General features: G+C 36.5%; 2 protein-coding genes across 2 annotated transcripts in view; one reads left to right on the forward strand and one right to left on the reverse strand.

The window, feature by feature from the left end:
* The first annotated feature begins 155 nt into the window (after positions 1–155).
* LOC106718434 (putative inner dynein arm light chain, axonemal) lies at positions 156–2,536 on the forward strand. The gene is made up of 6 exons (XM_045679421.1): positions 156–364; positions 852–980; positions 1,224–1,373; positions 1,742–1,870; positions 2,123–2,320; positions 2,476–2,536. Exons 1-6 carry the CDS (start codon positions 278–280, stop codon positions 2,509–2,511), a joined length of 729 nt encoding a protein of 242 aa, XP_045535377.1. The 5' UTR covers positions 156–277; the 3' UTR covers positions 2,512–2,536.
* Positions 2,537–3,246: 710 nt separating this feature from the next.
* LOC106718518 (protein lap4) overlaps positions 3,247–17,491 on the reverse strand; it is a 90,955-nt gene continuing 76,710 nt past the window's right edge. Inside the window, exons 24-37 of the mRNA XM_045679214.1 lie at positions 17,007–17,117; positions 16,373–16,552; positions 14,319–14,477; positions 13,918–14,061; positions 13,186–13,278; positions 12,847–12,930; positions 12,558–12,677; positions 8,253–9,608; positions 7,754–7,859; positions 7,448–7,619; positions 7,137–7,308; positions 6,806–6,901; positions 6,155–6,334; positions 3,247–4,711 (exon numbers count right to left, since the gene is read on the reverse strand). Coding sequence (XP_045535170.1) covers positions 4,478–4,711; positions 6,155–6,334; positions 6,806–6,901; positions 7,137–7,308; positions 7,448–7,619; positions 7,754–7,859; positions 8,253–9,608; positions 12,558–12,677; positions 12,847–12,930; positions 13,186–13,278; positions 13,918–14,061; positions 14,319–14,477; positions 16,373–16,552; positions 17,007–17,117 — 3,207 coding nt within the window. The 3' untranslated portion in view covers positions 3,247–4,477. The remainder of the gene's footprint in view (positions 4,712–6,154; positions 6,335–6,805; positions 6,902–7,136; positions 7,309–7,447; positions 7,620–7,753; positions 7,860–8,252; positions 9,609–12,557; positions 12,678–12,846; positions 12,931–13,185; positions 13,279–13,917; positions 14,062–14,318; positions 14,478–16,372; positions 16,553–17,006; positions 17,118–17,491) is intronic.

The raw sequence follows: 17,491 nt of genomic DNA on the forward strand, positions 1-17,491 counted from the left end.
TGAAAATTGGTGGGCAGGTAGCTTAGAACCAGGAAACGGACATAGGATAATTTTTACCCCGTTTTCTATTTTTTTTATACTATATTCCGCGCGGACGGAGTCGCGGGTAAAAGCTAGTAATGGATAAATTAACTGAACTTTGTGATATCCCAGTTGGCAACAGTTAGTTGTTGCCATAGCAACCTATCTGTCTTATAAACGTCGCGAATTCCTTGTAATATTTTGATTGTCAAAATCAGATTATTATAGTAATCGTGATATTGTACACCTCTAAACAATGGCAGAGAGGATCACGACGACGGCGGAGGACACGCTAGTGCGTTACGACAACCCGGTGTTGGTTTCTAAGAAAGCTGAAGCAATCGTAAGTTATTTATTTTATGTGTTGTTCTGTTCCACATCATAATGTGTTGTCATAACTCTACTGTTGTAATTCCTAAATAAAACATCTTTATCTTTCAAACAGAGATAATGTTTTTATTCAGATATAATAACAGTGAAAACTCCTTTACTACAAACTGAGAGCATATATGATCAGCCGCTCGATGGAGATGACCATTTGCAAGGGTGCACTGTCTATGGATGGCAATCAATCCATAAAGTGCGTATAGCTATCTTGCGGCCACTCTAGTTATCCATAAATTTTGGCTGGCAAGTGTCTTGCCAAGATGGACCGATAATCTGGTCAAGGTTGCGAGAGTATCCTGGATGCGGGTGACACAGGTCCGATCATCGTGCCGATCTTTGGGGGAGGCCTATGCCCAGCAGTGGGCGTTACGTGGCTCAGAAGAAGAAGAAGTACCTTGCCGGTCTAAAAGATGTTTTATTGTTCGTATTTATAATTTCTACAGCCTTCCCCGCGTGGAGATGCAATAGAGCCATGTGTCCCTACTGAGGCCAAACGTGAGACTGAAGAAATATTGAACGCTATCTTACCACCTAAGGAATGGGAAGAAGATGGTCAGATATGGACCCAAAAAGTAAGTACCAAATTCACTTTTGACTCTTAGAGTACAGAACAGACATATATCGTGAATCTCGATGATTGTGATAGTAATTAGGAAAAGAACATTGAAGATAGAACACATTATGCGCATCGAAACCAAGACTTGATCGACGTACAAAATCAAGGACCGCTGACCATACGTACTGTAGAACAACAAAATAGTTCACTGTTCTATAACAAGGTATGTTAGCTCCTAGGTGATGTATATCTTGTGCAGATATCGTCGACGCCGGCGACACGTCTGGACGTAATCAACCTGCAAGAGTTGCTGGATACGCGGCTGCAGCAGCGGCAGGCGCGCGAGACCGGTATCTGTCCCGTGCGCAGGCAACTCTACACGCAATGCTTCGACGAACTCATACGACAGGTCACGACCACGTTACAAATAAAAGAGCGATGTATTTTGAGTAGAAATATACTTTTCCAAGTGTGCCATATCTAACGACGGGAATAGTGAAATGTTATTCGTTTTGTTTAAGTATAATGATTGGATAAATTAAACCTTTTAACCGATTATTTGTTACCTTTTGAATGAAAAAATGCATTTTTTTATTATTGACTTTTTATTTTGATATTATGTGTTTTTTCTTTAAAAATAATTAAAAAAAATTAGCTATATAGTTGAATTTTTCAAAATATAGAAACATATATACCAAAATATATACATAAGTTATTTCTTAATGTTTAGAAATTGTCGTAAAATTAAAAGCTTAGTCGATTGCTAATATTTAACAGGTAACAATAAACTGCGGTGAGAGAGGTCTGTTACTGCTGCGCGTGCGCGACGAGGCTCGCATTACAATGGAGGCTTACCAAACCCTCTACTGCAGCTCTATCGCATTCGGCATGAGGAAGGCCTTGCAGGTACACTGAGTAACTACAGTCAAATCCGGTTATAATAACGTAGAAAAGATCAGCAATATTCAATAGTAATAAACAAAAATATTTTTAGTCGATGTCGTAGCGGTGGCGGATAAGGCAGCTGGAATCTTTCTGCTTTTTGGTCACAATAACCGATATGTCGTTATAACTGATGTCCATTAAACCTTATTACTGTAGTCTTACGACTTAACATAGCTATGTTTCTCCTAAATATAAAATAACTCGGTAAAACAGTCGGAGCAAGGAAAATCCGACCTTTTGGACCAAGTAGCAAAGTTGGAATCTGAACGGTCGAGTTTGGAGAAACTTTGCGCTGAGTTGAAACAGAAGACAGAACAGCTGGAGCGTCGCGCCGCAGAACTGAGAGCTGCAGAAGAGAAGAGACATCAAGAAGAATTACTTGCTTTGAAGAAGACAAACGCGCAACTGAAGGTTCTTCTATACCTTTTACTGTACATTATTGACCTGATAATAACTTTTCGTTCATGTTTAATTAATTAATTTGTTAATTTTTTAAATATAAAATCACTAATTTGTAATATTTTTGGAGTGTATTTAACAGCTAAATAATATGACGTTTTTTTCAGGCTCAATTGGAGGGAATTATTGCACCGAAAAAATAAAGGCGATGGACGTATGGATATTTTTTTTAAGATATGTCATTACAATTTAATGCAGACATTATTTTTCTTATTCAATATTGTTATGTAATTCATGTTTATTAAAGTTTTAACATTAATATGCCTACAATCTATATATATAAAAATGGATCCCTATATCCTTTGGTCACGCCATTACGCTGGACCGATTTCACTTTTTTTTTGTTGTGTTTGTTATTGTCAGGAGGATTATATAGTCAAATACATAGTCTGGAAGAACATATATGCTACATATTAAGTTTTTTTTTAAATCCCGCGCAGAAGAAGTCGCGGGCGATAGCTAGTTATTAAATAATGCCATAGCGTTTGCATACCTTTTGGTATATACAAAACTAATAAGGGTTTTTTTTTCAAATGAAAATGCAGTATTATTATATTAAAATATATATTAAACCATTTATTTAGGGCAAACATACAAATATTTTCATTAGTTTACAATTCACATATTTAGAACCTTAAAAAGATATAAAGGACACACAAAATTTCATTCATTCATTCAATCTATTAAATACGAAAGTTCCGTTTTTTTATTAAATAATAATTAAAAATATTTAATTACAAAAAAAATCAACAAAATTTTATACCATTGAAATAATTGTTGCCAGGATAAAAAAAATCTATTTGATTACGACATAATTTTTTAAAATCCAACTATATTCATAAAACATTAAATCGAGAATTAAATTATGCAAAGAAATGTTGTTGATAAGACTTAGTAAATAAAAAAGGCACCAAACACATTCAATTATTTAAAAAAAAATTAAATAAAAAAAATAATACACCAATAAAACAAATACTGAACGAAAATGTCAATGCTCAAATAATTACATTAAATTATAAATTGTATATTTATAGTAAAGGTGAAATAAATTTCAAATCAAATGAAATACCGGAACAGATTAAATGTGACGATGTCGATTGTGTACACGATTGTACACTCTGTATAATGCTGGTATGTACATTTACTATAAGTACCATGGAATACAATCTATTGCATGCAAACACCTCAAAACAATTTCCACTCAGCAGGTACAGATAAACATTCAGTCAAAACTTTCTAAAAAAAACTTCCACGGAATGAAAATTAAATTTAATATTAAAAATACGTAAAGTACTCGAAGAACAATATCATTTATCAAAATAGATATCGTTAAAACCTAAAAATCTCCGTCGCAAAATTACATTAAAAAAAATAAAAATTGTGATCGAAACAAAATGTCCAATAACAATGTTCGCTACGGATTATATACAAAGTGGAAATGTTGCCGTAAAACTTTTGAACACGAATGTACACACTAAAGAAATGCCTTTAATATCACACACAAAAAAAAACATGCAAATAAGCTTTAAATATAAAACGCTGTCTAATGTCCATAAAGTATTGTTTAAGGTGATTTTACGATTTCATCGGCCATGTTTGAATTTCTTAAGATCAGTACCATTTTGTATACAATCCGCGTTCGGTGTTCACTCGCTGGTGGATTTCTTCAATAATGTTTCCGTTTCTAATTTTAAAACAATAGTTCGGTGGAATTCTAAACAATATTATCACAGTTATAATACAAAGTAACAATGCATGCTCGTTCTATTTATCGTTCGTTTGAAGAAATCAACTATCGAGTCGGACCTTTAAAATTAGCCGATACGTTGTCATGGGTAACAGGGTGGCGATTATGAATGTTAAAAGTAAATTTCTACAGAGTGAGTAATAAATCTCAACAAACATCATGTGGATCAAACAATTGGATAGAAACATAATCTGTAACAACATCGGACGGAAAGTTTCTATAGAAATAGGATAGCCTAGACACATGTGTAAATTCATGTTACCTTATAATCGCCAGGAAGAGTACGGAGAATATTAGAGACCAGTATAACTCGGACCAAAGACACTTAAGGGTGATTTCCACTAAGGTCTGTCCAATTTCGTTCACTGTTTGTCGGTGTAGGTGAGGCGGTGCGCGGGGCCGACGGGGATGGCGGTGACCCTGCCCAGGCCGCCGTCCAGCAGGGGGTTGACGACCTGCACGATGTCAGGCTGCAGGGAGTCCTCCCCCACTTCCCCCTCCCCCAGGTTGTTGCCCTCCATGTCGGTGGGTGCACTCTCACTGCTGGGGCTCGTCGTCAATTCTAATGAAATTATTTTCTCTTGCGTCGTCTCCACCTATGTTAAGTATATTTATTAATAATATTTTAAAATTATGTTGCAGAGGTCATCGATAGAAGCGTGTTAATTTTGGTCCTATTTTTAATGAAATTAAAATTATATTTGTACAATTTTTAAATTTTTGTATAAAATTATTTCATACAATGGATGGATGGATTTTTAAAATTAGTCATGATAGATTTCATAATTAAATTTACAATTTTATTTCGTAAATCTATATACAAACACAAAAAAATAGTGTTACATGCAAAATATTTTTTGAATATAAAAATACACATCGAGTGAAAGCGATATAAATATAAATGCAACAAACCATTCGTTTCGGTGAAGTTGCCGTGTCTAGAATCCAGGTATAGTCTGACAAATGATACACAAATATGTTAGCATGCCATGCCAAAGTATCATGCAACACTCACACTCACATACATAAATAAATAAATAAAAAATACAATATTACAACCCTCACAGTACGAATATATTAAATTAATCTCTCCTATGTGATAACTACCAGAAAAACACTATCTTAGATCCAAATTTGTTACACAATTTAGCAATATTTGATTTAAATATTATCAAAAAATTTAGGTCCTAGACAAGATTTATTTAGAAGACATTATTAAAATATTCGTACAGTTCCTAAAAACAAGACAATTTACACAGACAATGATCCTGTACTTAATTTATAAAACGTTTGAAATAACACTGAAAGAATATTAGTTGTAAATAAATATTGATAAACAAATAAAACCACCACGTCAAAGAATTAGTTTGTGACGACTACATACATTTACTAACAAAAGGAATAGTCAGAGATTATAGATTTTTGTTTAGAGCGGTCTTTTTTCATTTCTTTCACATTCATATATCTACGTATACATTGACGATTGTGAGTGTAAACGGTCTTTATTTGTTATCTAGTAGTAATCTCTGCCTACCCTTCAAGTTACGGGCGTGAGTTATATTGTCTACTATCTACACAGCGGTAATCTGTATGTGTCTGTCGCGGGAGCCATGTGATTATAGTTATGTGCGTAGGCGCAGGTAAATTAACTCTGTGTTTATAACTATTACGTCAGTACTGTCATGTCTCATTAAAAAAATATAAAGTTTTAACTACCGCATAATTCGTTCGTATTCGAATATACAATCTTGTGTGTTTTTGTAACAAATGTAACCTTTTATTTTTCCTAAACGAAAATGTACAAAAACCGATATGGAACAAAAAAAAAGCTTTCACATAACTGTCAATGATTGCCAACGAATAAACTACAACATGAAACATTGAATGAAAAAAATCAGTCAGTCTTTAACTAGTCATTGTCTGGTTGCGTCATAAAAAGCTAAAGCATTGTCCGTAGAATACACAATAATAAAACCACACAGGTACAGGGCATTTGTGTACAGCGATCTGTAATACGTAATGTAGATTCGCTACGCTACCTCTTTCTCAATGACTTTCTCAATGTACTCGACGGTGCGTACTTTAGTGTCGCCAGTGGCGGGGCACACGTACTCCTCCGTCCGCAGCGTTATTCTCTCGTCTAACAACTTTTCCTTCTCCTTGACGGCAAGTATCGGCCCAGGTTTTGTACGTAACGCGATACGCGGCAGGGGCCATTTCTACAATTTGTAAAGCCAATCTTTGACAATCACAAAACCCAGTGCGAGGGACGACACGATATAGGTGCAAAGCGTTACCCAACACGAGGACAATATGTTATATGCTCTCAATATATATTAATTATGGATTTTACTAAGAACTTTATTAGCAATTTATGTTTTTATGAGTCGAGTAGTAACCATGTAAATAGGTAAGATGCGTTTTGCAAACTTGAGTATTGGAAACAAACTATGTGTATGACAATGTGTTAATAACCATTCGATGTTAACTGTTACACAAACAGGGATTATACGATCAGACATTCAGTTATATTGTGATAAAGAAAACGACAGAATATACAATTATTCTATTGATATTCTTGTAAATAGCTGAAATACAAACTTATTTTGTCGTTTTTTTCATCAAAGACATTAATTTTATTAGTATTTATTTAATGACATATGGTTGCTATCAAATCTGTAGTAACATACCTCTGAAGGCGATTTATCTCTGGGAGGCAACTCGCCTATTATTTCTGTCGCCGGTCCAACCATACTCTTTATAACCTTTTGCGATTCTATTGCCTCCTGATGAATAAATATAAAAAATCAAAAAATGTTTATATGGATGGATGGATGGATAGATAGATGGATGTTAGTTACAAGTCATCTCCGGCTTCATGGATCTTGATAAAATTTGGTACAGATGTAGAACACATTCTGGAAGTACACATAGACAACTAAGTTTTTTTTAAATTCCACGTGAAAGGAGTTGCGAGAGACATCTAGTAAATAATAAGATAGCCGTTGAACTTCTGTATACCTGTTCAAGTGAGCGTAGCCGCGCGGCACGCCAGGCGGCGCGGCGAGCGGCGCGCGTGGCGGCGTCCTCCTCGCCCCCCGCCCCGCCTGCCGCCCCGCCTGCCGCCCCGCCCTCCCGCTCGCGCCGCCGCTGCGACTTCGCTGAGGGGCTGACTCCGCCTCCTCTAGGTGCACTGCAAAGTGATCATTATATCTTTAGTTGAATTCCAATGACTGTGTGTGACTGTGACATTGTGACTATGTCAAAAAGGTTCCTTTCGGCCTTGTTTGTTAGGTGATGTTGTTAGTTTTAAGAAGTGTAGGATTGTTTACTTGTGCCCGTTCTCGTAGGGCTCGTCGTCGGAGTGCTCGCTGTCTCCGCTGCGGCGGTCCTCCCCGGGTGACCACGAGCCGAGCTCAGAGCGCGACAACGACGCCATCTTCCTCTCCTCTTCTTGCTTCAATTTCTCCACCTCATCCGCTGACAGGAATGTGAATACTTTCTCTGGAATATAAATTGCAGTTTTAACAGATGAAGATTGCCTAAGTAATGTTAATACATGTGTTCCGACAAACTGGATGTGAATGGCTTGTGTCACTTACATGTGTTAATGTTCTACGAGTTATCATGACGATTACCTGGTCTAGGTGATGACTTATGACTTTCTTCCATAGCATTTTCGAAGAACTTTTTCTTATCACTGACCGAAGCTTTCACAAAATTTCCAGAATGAGGTGGGGAAGCCTGAAAATATTTTGAACACACCAGTGAATTTTTTTGTTTTATATTGACAAAAGTATAATGTTAATGACACTGACATAAAATGATATAAGAAGCGCAGTATATTTACAAGCGGTAAAGAAAACCCTCCTCCTGATTGTTAAACACCCATGCAGTCAGTATAGATTCGTTATGCAAAAATCATAAAAATGCAAGTGTAAGTAAATAAAATAAAACATGCAAAATATAATAATTCGCAAGTTAAAAACGACAAATTGACCATGTAACAAAATGGGACATGAGGGATGAACCGACAGGTATTTTAGTCAAGATCTCGGATCTGTTTGTCGACGAACACAATCAAAAGAAGCGAGTGTGTGTATGTGTGTGGGTAAGATGCCGTACATTGATGTTTACCTCGCCGATGGCGAAGGATTTGATTTTGCTGCTCCATGCGGGCTTCGGGACGGCGGCGGGCGAGACGCTCCCCTCCCGGCCCGGATCCGAACCGTTCGACAATCTATGGGACTCGGGCGCGGTCGTCACTTCGCCGAAGTGAACTCTTCGCTCTGCTGAGACATCTCTAGGCATATCGCCCGTGCGCATGGGGACGGCTCGTGTTACGTTCGCGTTTATATCTCTATCTAGAGGGGAGACGACGGAGTGACTTACTTTGGGACTGTAAATCGGATTGTCGGTCCGGTCGAGGCGGACGGGTACCGGCTGCGTGTACGGATTGTACGTGCCGGCGACCGTCGTCAGAGACGGGTATGGATTATTTGGTGGGTAGGTCGTCGAGTGCACCATATTCGTGGGCATGCTTTTAACTCTAAGATCTCGAAGGGAGGCATGTGATACATTTTGATTCTCACTGTCTTCGTAGTAGGACAGATTAGGGTGCAAGCTACAGGGGGAGTTGGGGATATGTGACACCGTTGGCAAGGTCTTGATTTGGACCTGCAACAACTCCGGTGGATCGGGCTCTCCGTCTGGACTGATGGACATTTCATTATAAAATTGGGAAGTTTCCTCCGAATTAAGATCAGAGTTTCGGAAGACTTGTTGAGGAGGTACTTCGGAAATGATGACCGATCGGGGCTGGTCGGGCGAGGGCGTCACGAGCGCGGGGTGGGCCTCGTAATTGACGGGGGGAGGGAGCTCGGACTCCGGAGAATTGGTCGAGTTGGAGGACTGCATGGTTGTTTCCGCGAGGGCGGGCGCGGGTAGGACGATACGTTCGGGGATGAGAGAGATGAGCGGCACATCGACCTCGCACTCGTCCTCTATTAACTGACTTTGACTTACGTTGGCGCTGAAGAGAGGCGGCGGAGGGATGATAAAGTCCTCGGGGAGCACGGGGGCCGGCCGCGGGACCGGTTGTGTAAACGCCATCTCAGTTTTCGGCGGGCGGTGTATTAGTAAAGAGCTACGCGTCCCCGAGCATGCATCGTTAGTGGCGGGGCCGGGCTCCGGGGTGGAGTCATGCATTCCCACATGCGGTCGGCTGCGATCGAGATCGGTTTCGTTCGTCGATGTTTGTCTGTCGTGTGGTTCGTAGTGATCGCTGGTGAAACTAACTCGCTTCGTGTTAGGTTTTCGTGGCACTTGGGGTTTCCGCTTGTCGGGGGGCGGCGGCGGCGCGTGTGTCGGGCGGTGGGGGGCGGCGGGCGTGGTGGGCGATGTGGGCGTGGCGGGTGTTGTGGGCGGGCTCTTCACTTTCTGCTGTGTGAAGGCAGCGAGCGGCGATGGGCTCGCCGCTTCTTGACTAGACGTCTAACCAAACCAATATAAAACACTTCACCTTCTTCATTCAGTCATTTATTTGAGGAATTAATCAAAAAACATGTCTCAATTGCACTGTAATAAATACTTCAGAATTACAACAATAAGTATAATTCTACTATATGGCATATAGCGACTTGCACGAAAAAATTTCTTAAAAAATTTGACGCTGATAAAATAATAGTCGAGCGAACAAATGAATCGAAGAAAATAAATCTTCCAAAATAAATGTCATTAAAACGTTGCTAAATTAAAAGGTAAATGCTCATGTTATGAATGAGTAAAAAACATCGTACTTTTGAACATTATGTATTTAAATATAACACTTAAAACATAACTTCATACCAATATTTTTTGTGTATAAAAAGTTTTAGTTGACACTAAATAAATATACACAAAGTTGGTTATTAAATAATTGGCAGTTACATTTGGCCAAAAGATTATACGCATATTGTGCGTAAAATATTATTATTACGTAAAATATAATAAGCACATATAATAATGATGAAAACATATTTTATATCAAATATAATGATTAACATAAACTGATTCAATAATTCGAATGATATGTCGTCATTAAAATGTGACATTTTATAACAATTCAACGACATTCTTTTTATAAAATATAATTTTAAGTAACATGGCAACAAACGACATTTCATAGACTAAAACATTTTATATTTCAAGATGCGAAAAGTCAACACATTAAAATTATACAATTAACAGCTAAGTTATTAATTAAAATACGATTTTAATATTAAAAAACGGACAATAAGTCATTAATTAATTTAATTATAAAATTATAATTATACTATAGATTTAATTATAATACGGATTATCAAATAACTACAAATATTACCAATATAAATAGGTAGGTATAAAACAGTTTTATATATGTTCTAAAGATAGATGTCATCAGTACGAGGTATACAGTAAGTATGAAATAGTGTATTGAGTAAAGTTGGTCTTATATGTTACTGTTATGTAACAATACAAACATAAACAAAGCAGAGACACCGGATCTTAATGAAAAATATTTGCATTCAATAAAACAAAAATATAAAAAAAAGTTCATTATGTACAAATGGAAAGGTAGCAAAGACAAAATTTCAAAATATTTTTGGGATAAAATAATATACCGGTATCTTTGCAAATAAGTCACTTCATAGGAATATAGGCTTGGTAAAGGGGACATAAAACTATATTCAACATTGCGAACAAACCCACACACAGATATATGTATATATTTTTCTTAGCAACACTTCAAATCCACAAGCATACAATAAAATTGGAATACGAGTATAATAATTTATAACAAGTCAATTTTATTTTTCCGATCAAGCCGAATTTTTTCAATTATTTTTTATAAAAAAAGACACCATAAAATCCACCACCATAAAAGGTCCACTAAATATATTTAACTATTATATACACAATAACTATGGAAAATACAGTCGTTTACACAAATGTAAAATATTTGACATATTTAATATAAAAAAAAAACTTTTATCAATTTTTATTAACGTTACAAAGAGTTTGAATCAGTCAGTAGTATAAAATGGAACCAGTGCCATGGCAGAAAGGAACTTTATTTTATAGTGGAACATGACAGTAACAAGGTTAAAAAACATTCAACATGTCAAATATTTATCCGCAATCACCGCACAATATTTACAATAATTTGGACAGATGTGTTTAATTGGCGTGCTATGTGTTTCCCTCCGTTTCCTCGGGTTTTGCATTCTGCAATGGACGTAATACGGATGTCAGTAACACTTTCTTTATACGCCTATTTGTCTAACACAAAACAACAATCTATACTACCACCTGTATCTATGACACTTTCCAAATGTTACATCGAATATTTCCATTGCTTGTTAACTTGAAACACCCTATATACCATTAATGACGAAAATAAACTGAGGACACATGCAAACCATTTCTTTTTATTTTAAACACAGATACTAAAAAAAAAAATGAAAGATAAATTCAGTTAATAGATCTTCAAGCTAAATAAAATAACCCTTCCCATCAATATGCTTTGTCTACGAAGTTAAATATTACTAATTAACATTTATTTTGGAAGATATCAACATAATAGCGTAATAAGATCTTAAATAGATAATAATCAGAATATTTTCATGCAAGCAGTATACTACAAGGTGCATGCTCGACAGTCTCATATATAAGACCGTGCAAATATAAACATTTCCAATACGTATCCATAGATTATAAAAGCTATAGACATGCTACTAAGAATATAAAATAGATTAAATAAATTATTTAATCATATTCATTTAAATACGTATAAAATATGCGAGGCTTATTTTATCTGTAATTAAAATAGTTTAGTTTTATTTATTTTATTTTATAAAGGCGTATACAGTCACATGGATATTCTAGTTTCATTTATATCAATTTAATGAATGCTAATTAAAATCGACAAAAGTTATTAAAAATCAAAAAATACTGACTTAAAATGCAATAAATAACATTTTTGCATGTGACTGTATATAAGAAATAAATATTAATAAATTTATTAGCTGTATTCACGGTAAAGTTACTTATTGTAATTATGTTCCTTTGGCGTTTGAATTAGGGTGAGTTTACACTAGACGAATAAAATCTTTAACTAGAAGAAGACAGTGATTTGTTTATTTTTTTGTATGAAAAATAATAAAAAACAACAGGTCTTGTAATATACAGAACGGCCTATCTTTGCATCTTAAACTCTACAACAGGGTACAAAAGTAGTTTACAAAGGATGTTTTAAAATTTATTTAAATAAAGCTTAGCTTATGTAATATTCGTCAATAGGGAGAAAGCTAATATCGTACTTATCTCTCTGTATTTAAAGCTCAATTCTCTATGACATTACTATACCGTGAATACAGCTGCATTAGAAGACGATAGAGTTATATGTGTACAAGTGCGTGTTACCTGAGGCTGCAGGGTGTGCTTGGACATGACGACGGTGGTGGTCTTGTGGTGCGGCTCCGGCGAGGTGGGCGGCGCCGGCTCCAGTCCGATGCTCTCCACCGCGTGCACTATGTCCATCACCTGTGTACATTACACACTCCGAGTGAGCACATTACACACGCTAACGAGACACGATAAAAAATGTTACACACGTCAACAGGGCACGTCAAAAGACTTTACACTCGCTGTAAGTAATGTCTTAACGAAAATTTTCCTAAAAGAATTAATGTTTTTTGGTATCTAAATATACCTTTTCGGGTGTGGTTTTCTCCCTCGCTAAGGCGACTTGTTTCTCTTGTTCAAACTCAACCAGATCCTGTTGGAAGTGTTGCTCCTGAAACATTAATAACATTATAATGAATTGACATTTAGAATTTGTAAAGCGCTGCTGTTTATTACAGCTTAACGATTAGTTCGAAGTTTCCAACTGTGAAACAAGTTCCATACAAGACTGACTGATATGAATGAATCTGCAAATACTGTTGGTGCTTTGTTGAATAAAAAAAAACAGTTATAGTAAATTAGCTGACAGATATAATTGTGTATAGCAAATACTAGTGTCAATTATGAAGTATGAAGGATAATAAACCTGTTGTTGTTGGTGCAAGTCCTCCCGATCCAGGCTCGATGTGGAGTGTGACAGAGAGCCGCCGGTGTCCGCTGTCCCGCTCTCGCTACCGGTCTGTGCATAGCGTGCGTGTTACTACTGTAGTGCATTCTAAACCTAGCTCTGTAGGCTATCATATAGCGTATAGCACTTAGCATAATGTAAGGCCACAAGTGAAAATTGAACTGGCTCTTAGTATAACTGGATGGGTACTATTAATGAACACAAGTCGCCTGAGACTTCGCAAATGTTCATTTCCCATTTTCCACACTGGATTATTTTCTTAAGGTTATTGAAGTTATTAATATTTTAAAAGCTTTTGCTCAAGACTCCATCGGTGCGAGATTAAAAAATTTAATTTGTAAGCATTTGTGTTCTTGTAAACTTGATTTGTAAGCATCTGTGTACTAACATCATGGTAAATTTTAACGAGATCCGTTGAGCCATTCTGGAAATAACTTCTAACAAACATACATACATCTAAACTTTCACATTTATAATATTAGTCAGATATTGACTGAATTTTGTGTGCGTGCTATTAAAATATGACTGTGTGTTTTAACTACAGTGACACTTGTAATACATAAAATCATCCTTCAAATTGTCTTTGAAAAAAACATAGACAATATTATGTGTCAATGGAAGTTGCGACAGAGGAGTTACACAGTGAGATGTAGCAGTACACAAGGTAGTATTGAGACATTGTAGACTCACGGTATACTTTTCAGGTCTCGTGTACCCGTGGCAGAGCACGAGATGCAGCGGTGCGTGCGTGGCGGCGCGCAATGCATTCACCGCCTCGCCGTGAGTCGCGCCCAACAGAGACGCGCCGTTCACCTCCAGCAGGCGCATGCCCACCTGCACCACAACACACACCTCAAAACTTTATTTGACCCTCGCAGAGCAAATCAACTGCATAGTGCAGACTGTACAATGGTATTTGTTAGCAGTATTATTAAACGTCTCAACAAACTCAAAATCGATGCTTTTGTTCAAATACAAAAACTTTTTTTGTCGTAGTTAAAATAATTTAAAACATTTACCTACAGCAAAGACATAAAAGAGCAATTCACTGTAAAATTTTAAGCTTATATTTTAAAAAACTATCTTGTTACCTTTAATCTTCCATCCCTTCTGGCCGCGCCGCCGCTGTTGATCTTCGATATAAAGACACCCTCGTCATTGGGGTCGTTGGGGTTGCCGCGTTGGCCGTTCAGACCGCCCTTGATGTGCATCCCCAGCTTCTCGCCCTCTTGCTTTATTATCGTTAGCTCCTACAGTAATACATATAGTTAGACACAATTTTATATAAAAATATATATAAAGAATGTAAATATTTCAAACACGTATACAATATAAAATTCACATAAGCGTCAGGACTAATTTCACAAACACCATCATGCAAAGCATTACTCATGCATTCGGCAAACTATTAAGTTTGAATTCTAAAACATTGCTAGCTCACACAGCTAGTTATTTAGAAAATTTAAGGGTCTATGCAGCCTCAGCTCTAATTCTAACTTTATATAGTTCCTTCGTGAGAGTGTAAAAAAAATATTCACAGCGTCAAAAGGAAAATAAATTTGAATTCCAATTGTGCATTTTCTCAACTCATTTCACCTTTTCAAAATAGTCATGTTCATATTTTCAAAAGGTTGTTTCATATAAAATGTATGCACCAAGAGAATCTCATCTCGTATCCTACCTTAAAGAGTTTATTTAGATTATGCTAAAAGTTCTTGTCCTCATAGTATAATGTATTTTTTCAGGTTACTACATCATATAAATCTCCATAATGACGTATATTTAATTCAACTTATAATATGTTTCATTGCAACTAATAGCAATTTAAACGACAAAATTAACTGGTTTATAGTAATTGTCGATGGTATAACATGGGATGTATTGAGATTTGCTATAGACCCTTAAGAAGCTTACGGAATGGCTATTGTCAAATGCGATATGAATTCAAGGTTAAAAAAACCTTTATTACTATAAAAGCCAGAACAGTATAACCATTCGGCATTGCACGTTAGCGCACACTGATCGGAATGGGGTAATCTGACATAGATTTTGTAAACACACAGAGGTTCGAGATCGCCGGGTGACTTCCACTTACAGTTGCGTCAACAATCTCAACTTGAATGAGACCCTGATATTGTATCGCAGAGGCCATCGTGCGCACGTGTGAAACAAAACAACCATACGTTTTATTACATACAATACTCAATTATAACATATTCGACGTGCAGTTTTGTTCATATCACAAAGCAAATTACCTCCGGCAAAGACTGCAAGCGGCAGACAGATTGCTATTCATCCAAATGCCTTTAGTCGAAGCGAATGCACATATCATTTCTCTTCGCCAAACGCTACTTAAGCGACATACTCAATTTACATTCTTATTGCAATCAATTATGGTTTAATATTGTGTGTACCTGATCAACTTTCATGCAAACATTGCCTAAAATTCATTTTTATTCAATGTAAATTTTGTTTGTTTTCTCTTTTATATGAAATGTGGAGTTTAACTTTCCAATCAGTACACTTACTGTACAACACACGAATGCCAAATCGAAAAACCATAAGAGTATTAGCCGCTGATTAAGAGACTAAATTAAATTGATGTGCCACTATTCTTTGTTTTCATATAAAATGCAAAGTAATCTGTTTCGTTACATACACAAAAATATTGTCCTTAATATATAAAACTTTAGTATAAACTATATATAATAGATATAACCTATCAATATATTATAATATAGTGAGACAAAGTGTTTGTTAGCAAATTGTTAGAATACACAACATGCCGCTTTCAATCATAGCATCAAAGTCTACCAAACAAACGTAGTGTTATTTTATTTGAAGCTTCAACATAATTTTGTTTGTAAGACACTTGAAAAACATTTAATTTTATGGTTACTGTGTTTGGTAACTAATTACTACCAAGATACAAGTCAAATTCGTAGTTGTTTTTTTCATATTAGAATTGTAGAGTACCATTTTTGACATTTAGCACTGTTACCTAGCGAAGAATGCTAAGCCTAACGGAAATGACTAGATAAAGAAATCGAAAATATTGGGTTGTTATAAGGCTGTTGTATGACTTTTGTATGTAAGTTGGTGTGTGTGTGTGTGTGTGTGTGTGTGTGTGTGTGTGTGTGTGTACCTGGAAGCCGGGCGGGAGAGGGTCGTGGCGCACGGTGAGGGCCAGCGTGGGTCCGGGCTGCAGGAGCAGTTGCACGGCCTCGCGGTGTGTGGCGCCCGTCAGTTCTGTACCATTCACCTTCAGAAGACGGTCACCCATACGCAGCTTGCCCGACCGCGCCGCCACCCCACCGGGTACCACCTACAAATGTAACAACGCACCTGGTACTACTTTGACATTTTATTATTGAAACTTAAAAATTAGACAGGTCGAATTATCGTATTCGGTATTATAGTGTGGCTCCAAGCGTAAAGGCAGTCCAAAATCATAGCGTGACGATAAACAGCTTGTAACCTACCGAAATAATTCATTAGTCGATGACATTACTTTTGAATTTTGATTTATAGTTCCAGACTCTTGCACATTTGAAAACATTGTGATAGTTTCTCTTGGGTTAATGGCGTTTCCTTATAGATTTCGCCAATGTCAAGTGTATTTTATACTCTGCTTTATAAAACGGGTTTCGTGAACGAACAAGGTCACAGATTGTAACTAAGAATTAAGTGAGTAGCTAAGAATGTTTGATGACAGGATCGCTGTTGATTTGAAAACATTGAAACATTATTGTAACATTGTCAACAAGCTAATGACTTACGTGTGAAATAAAAATTCCCGGCTCCTTGCCGCCAAAAGGTACGCAGGAGTGGTCCGTGCCACCGATGATGCTGAACCCGAGGGAACCGCCTTCCTTCTGCAACGTCACCTCCTGCAACAACAGAAATCTCCCGATGTATAATCATTACAAATGCATATATATAACAGAGCAACTCAAAAGGTTTTTAAGCAATTTATCTTTCTGTTCATAAACTGTTAAAATAAATATTTTAAAAGCCAATATGTAAAAAATATGTTAAGATTTTTTTATGGAGTATTCTAAATTCTGGAGCTGGTATTAAAATTACATGATAAATGAATATACAAACGGCAAATTTAAGACTGCAGCGCAAAAGTATACAAAATTTTAAATTTATTTTTGGTTTGTAATTAATTGCCGAGTAATCTCAAAGCTTTCAAACTATTTAATTCAGATTCTATTTTTTTGTTAGTATAGTACATTACAAATTGGCTTTTTAAATTTTC

Source organism: Papilio machaon, chromosome 9, assembly GCF_912999745.1.
Source record: "Papilio machaon chromosome 9, ilPapMach1.1, whole genome shotgun sequence".
Lineage (NCBI taxonomy): Eukaryota > Metazoa > Arthropoda > Insecta > Lepidoptera > Papilionidae > Papilio > Papilio machaon.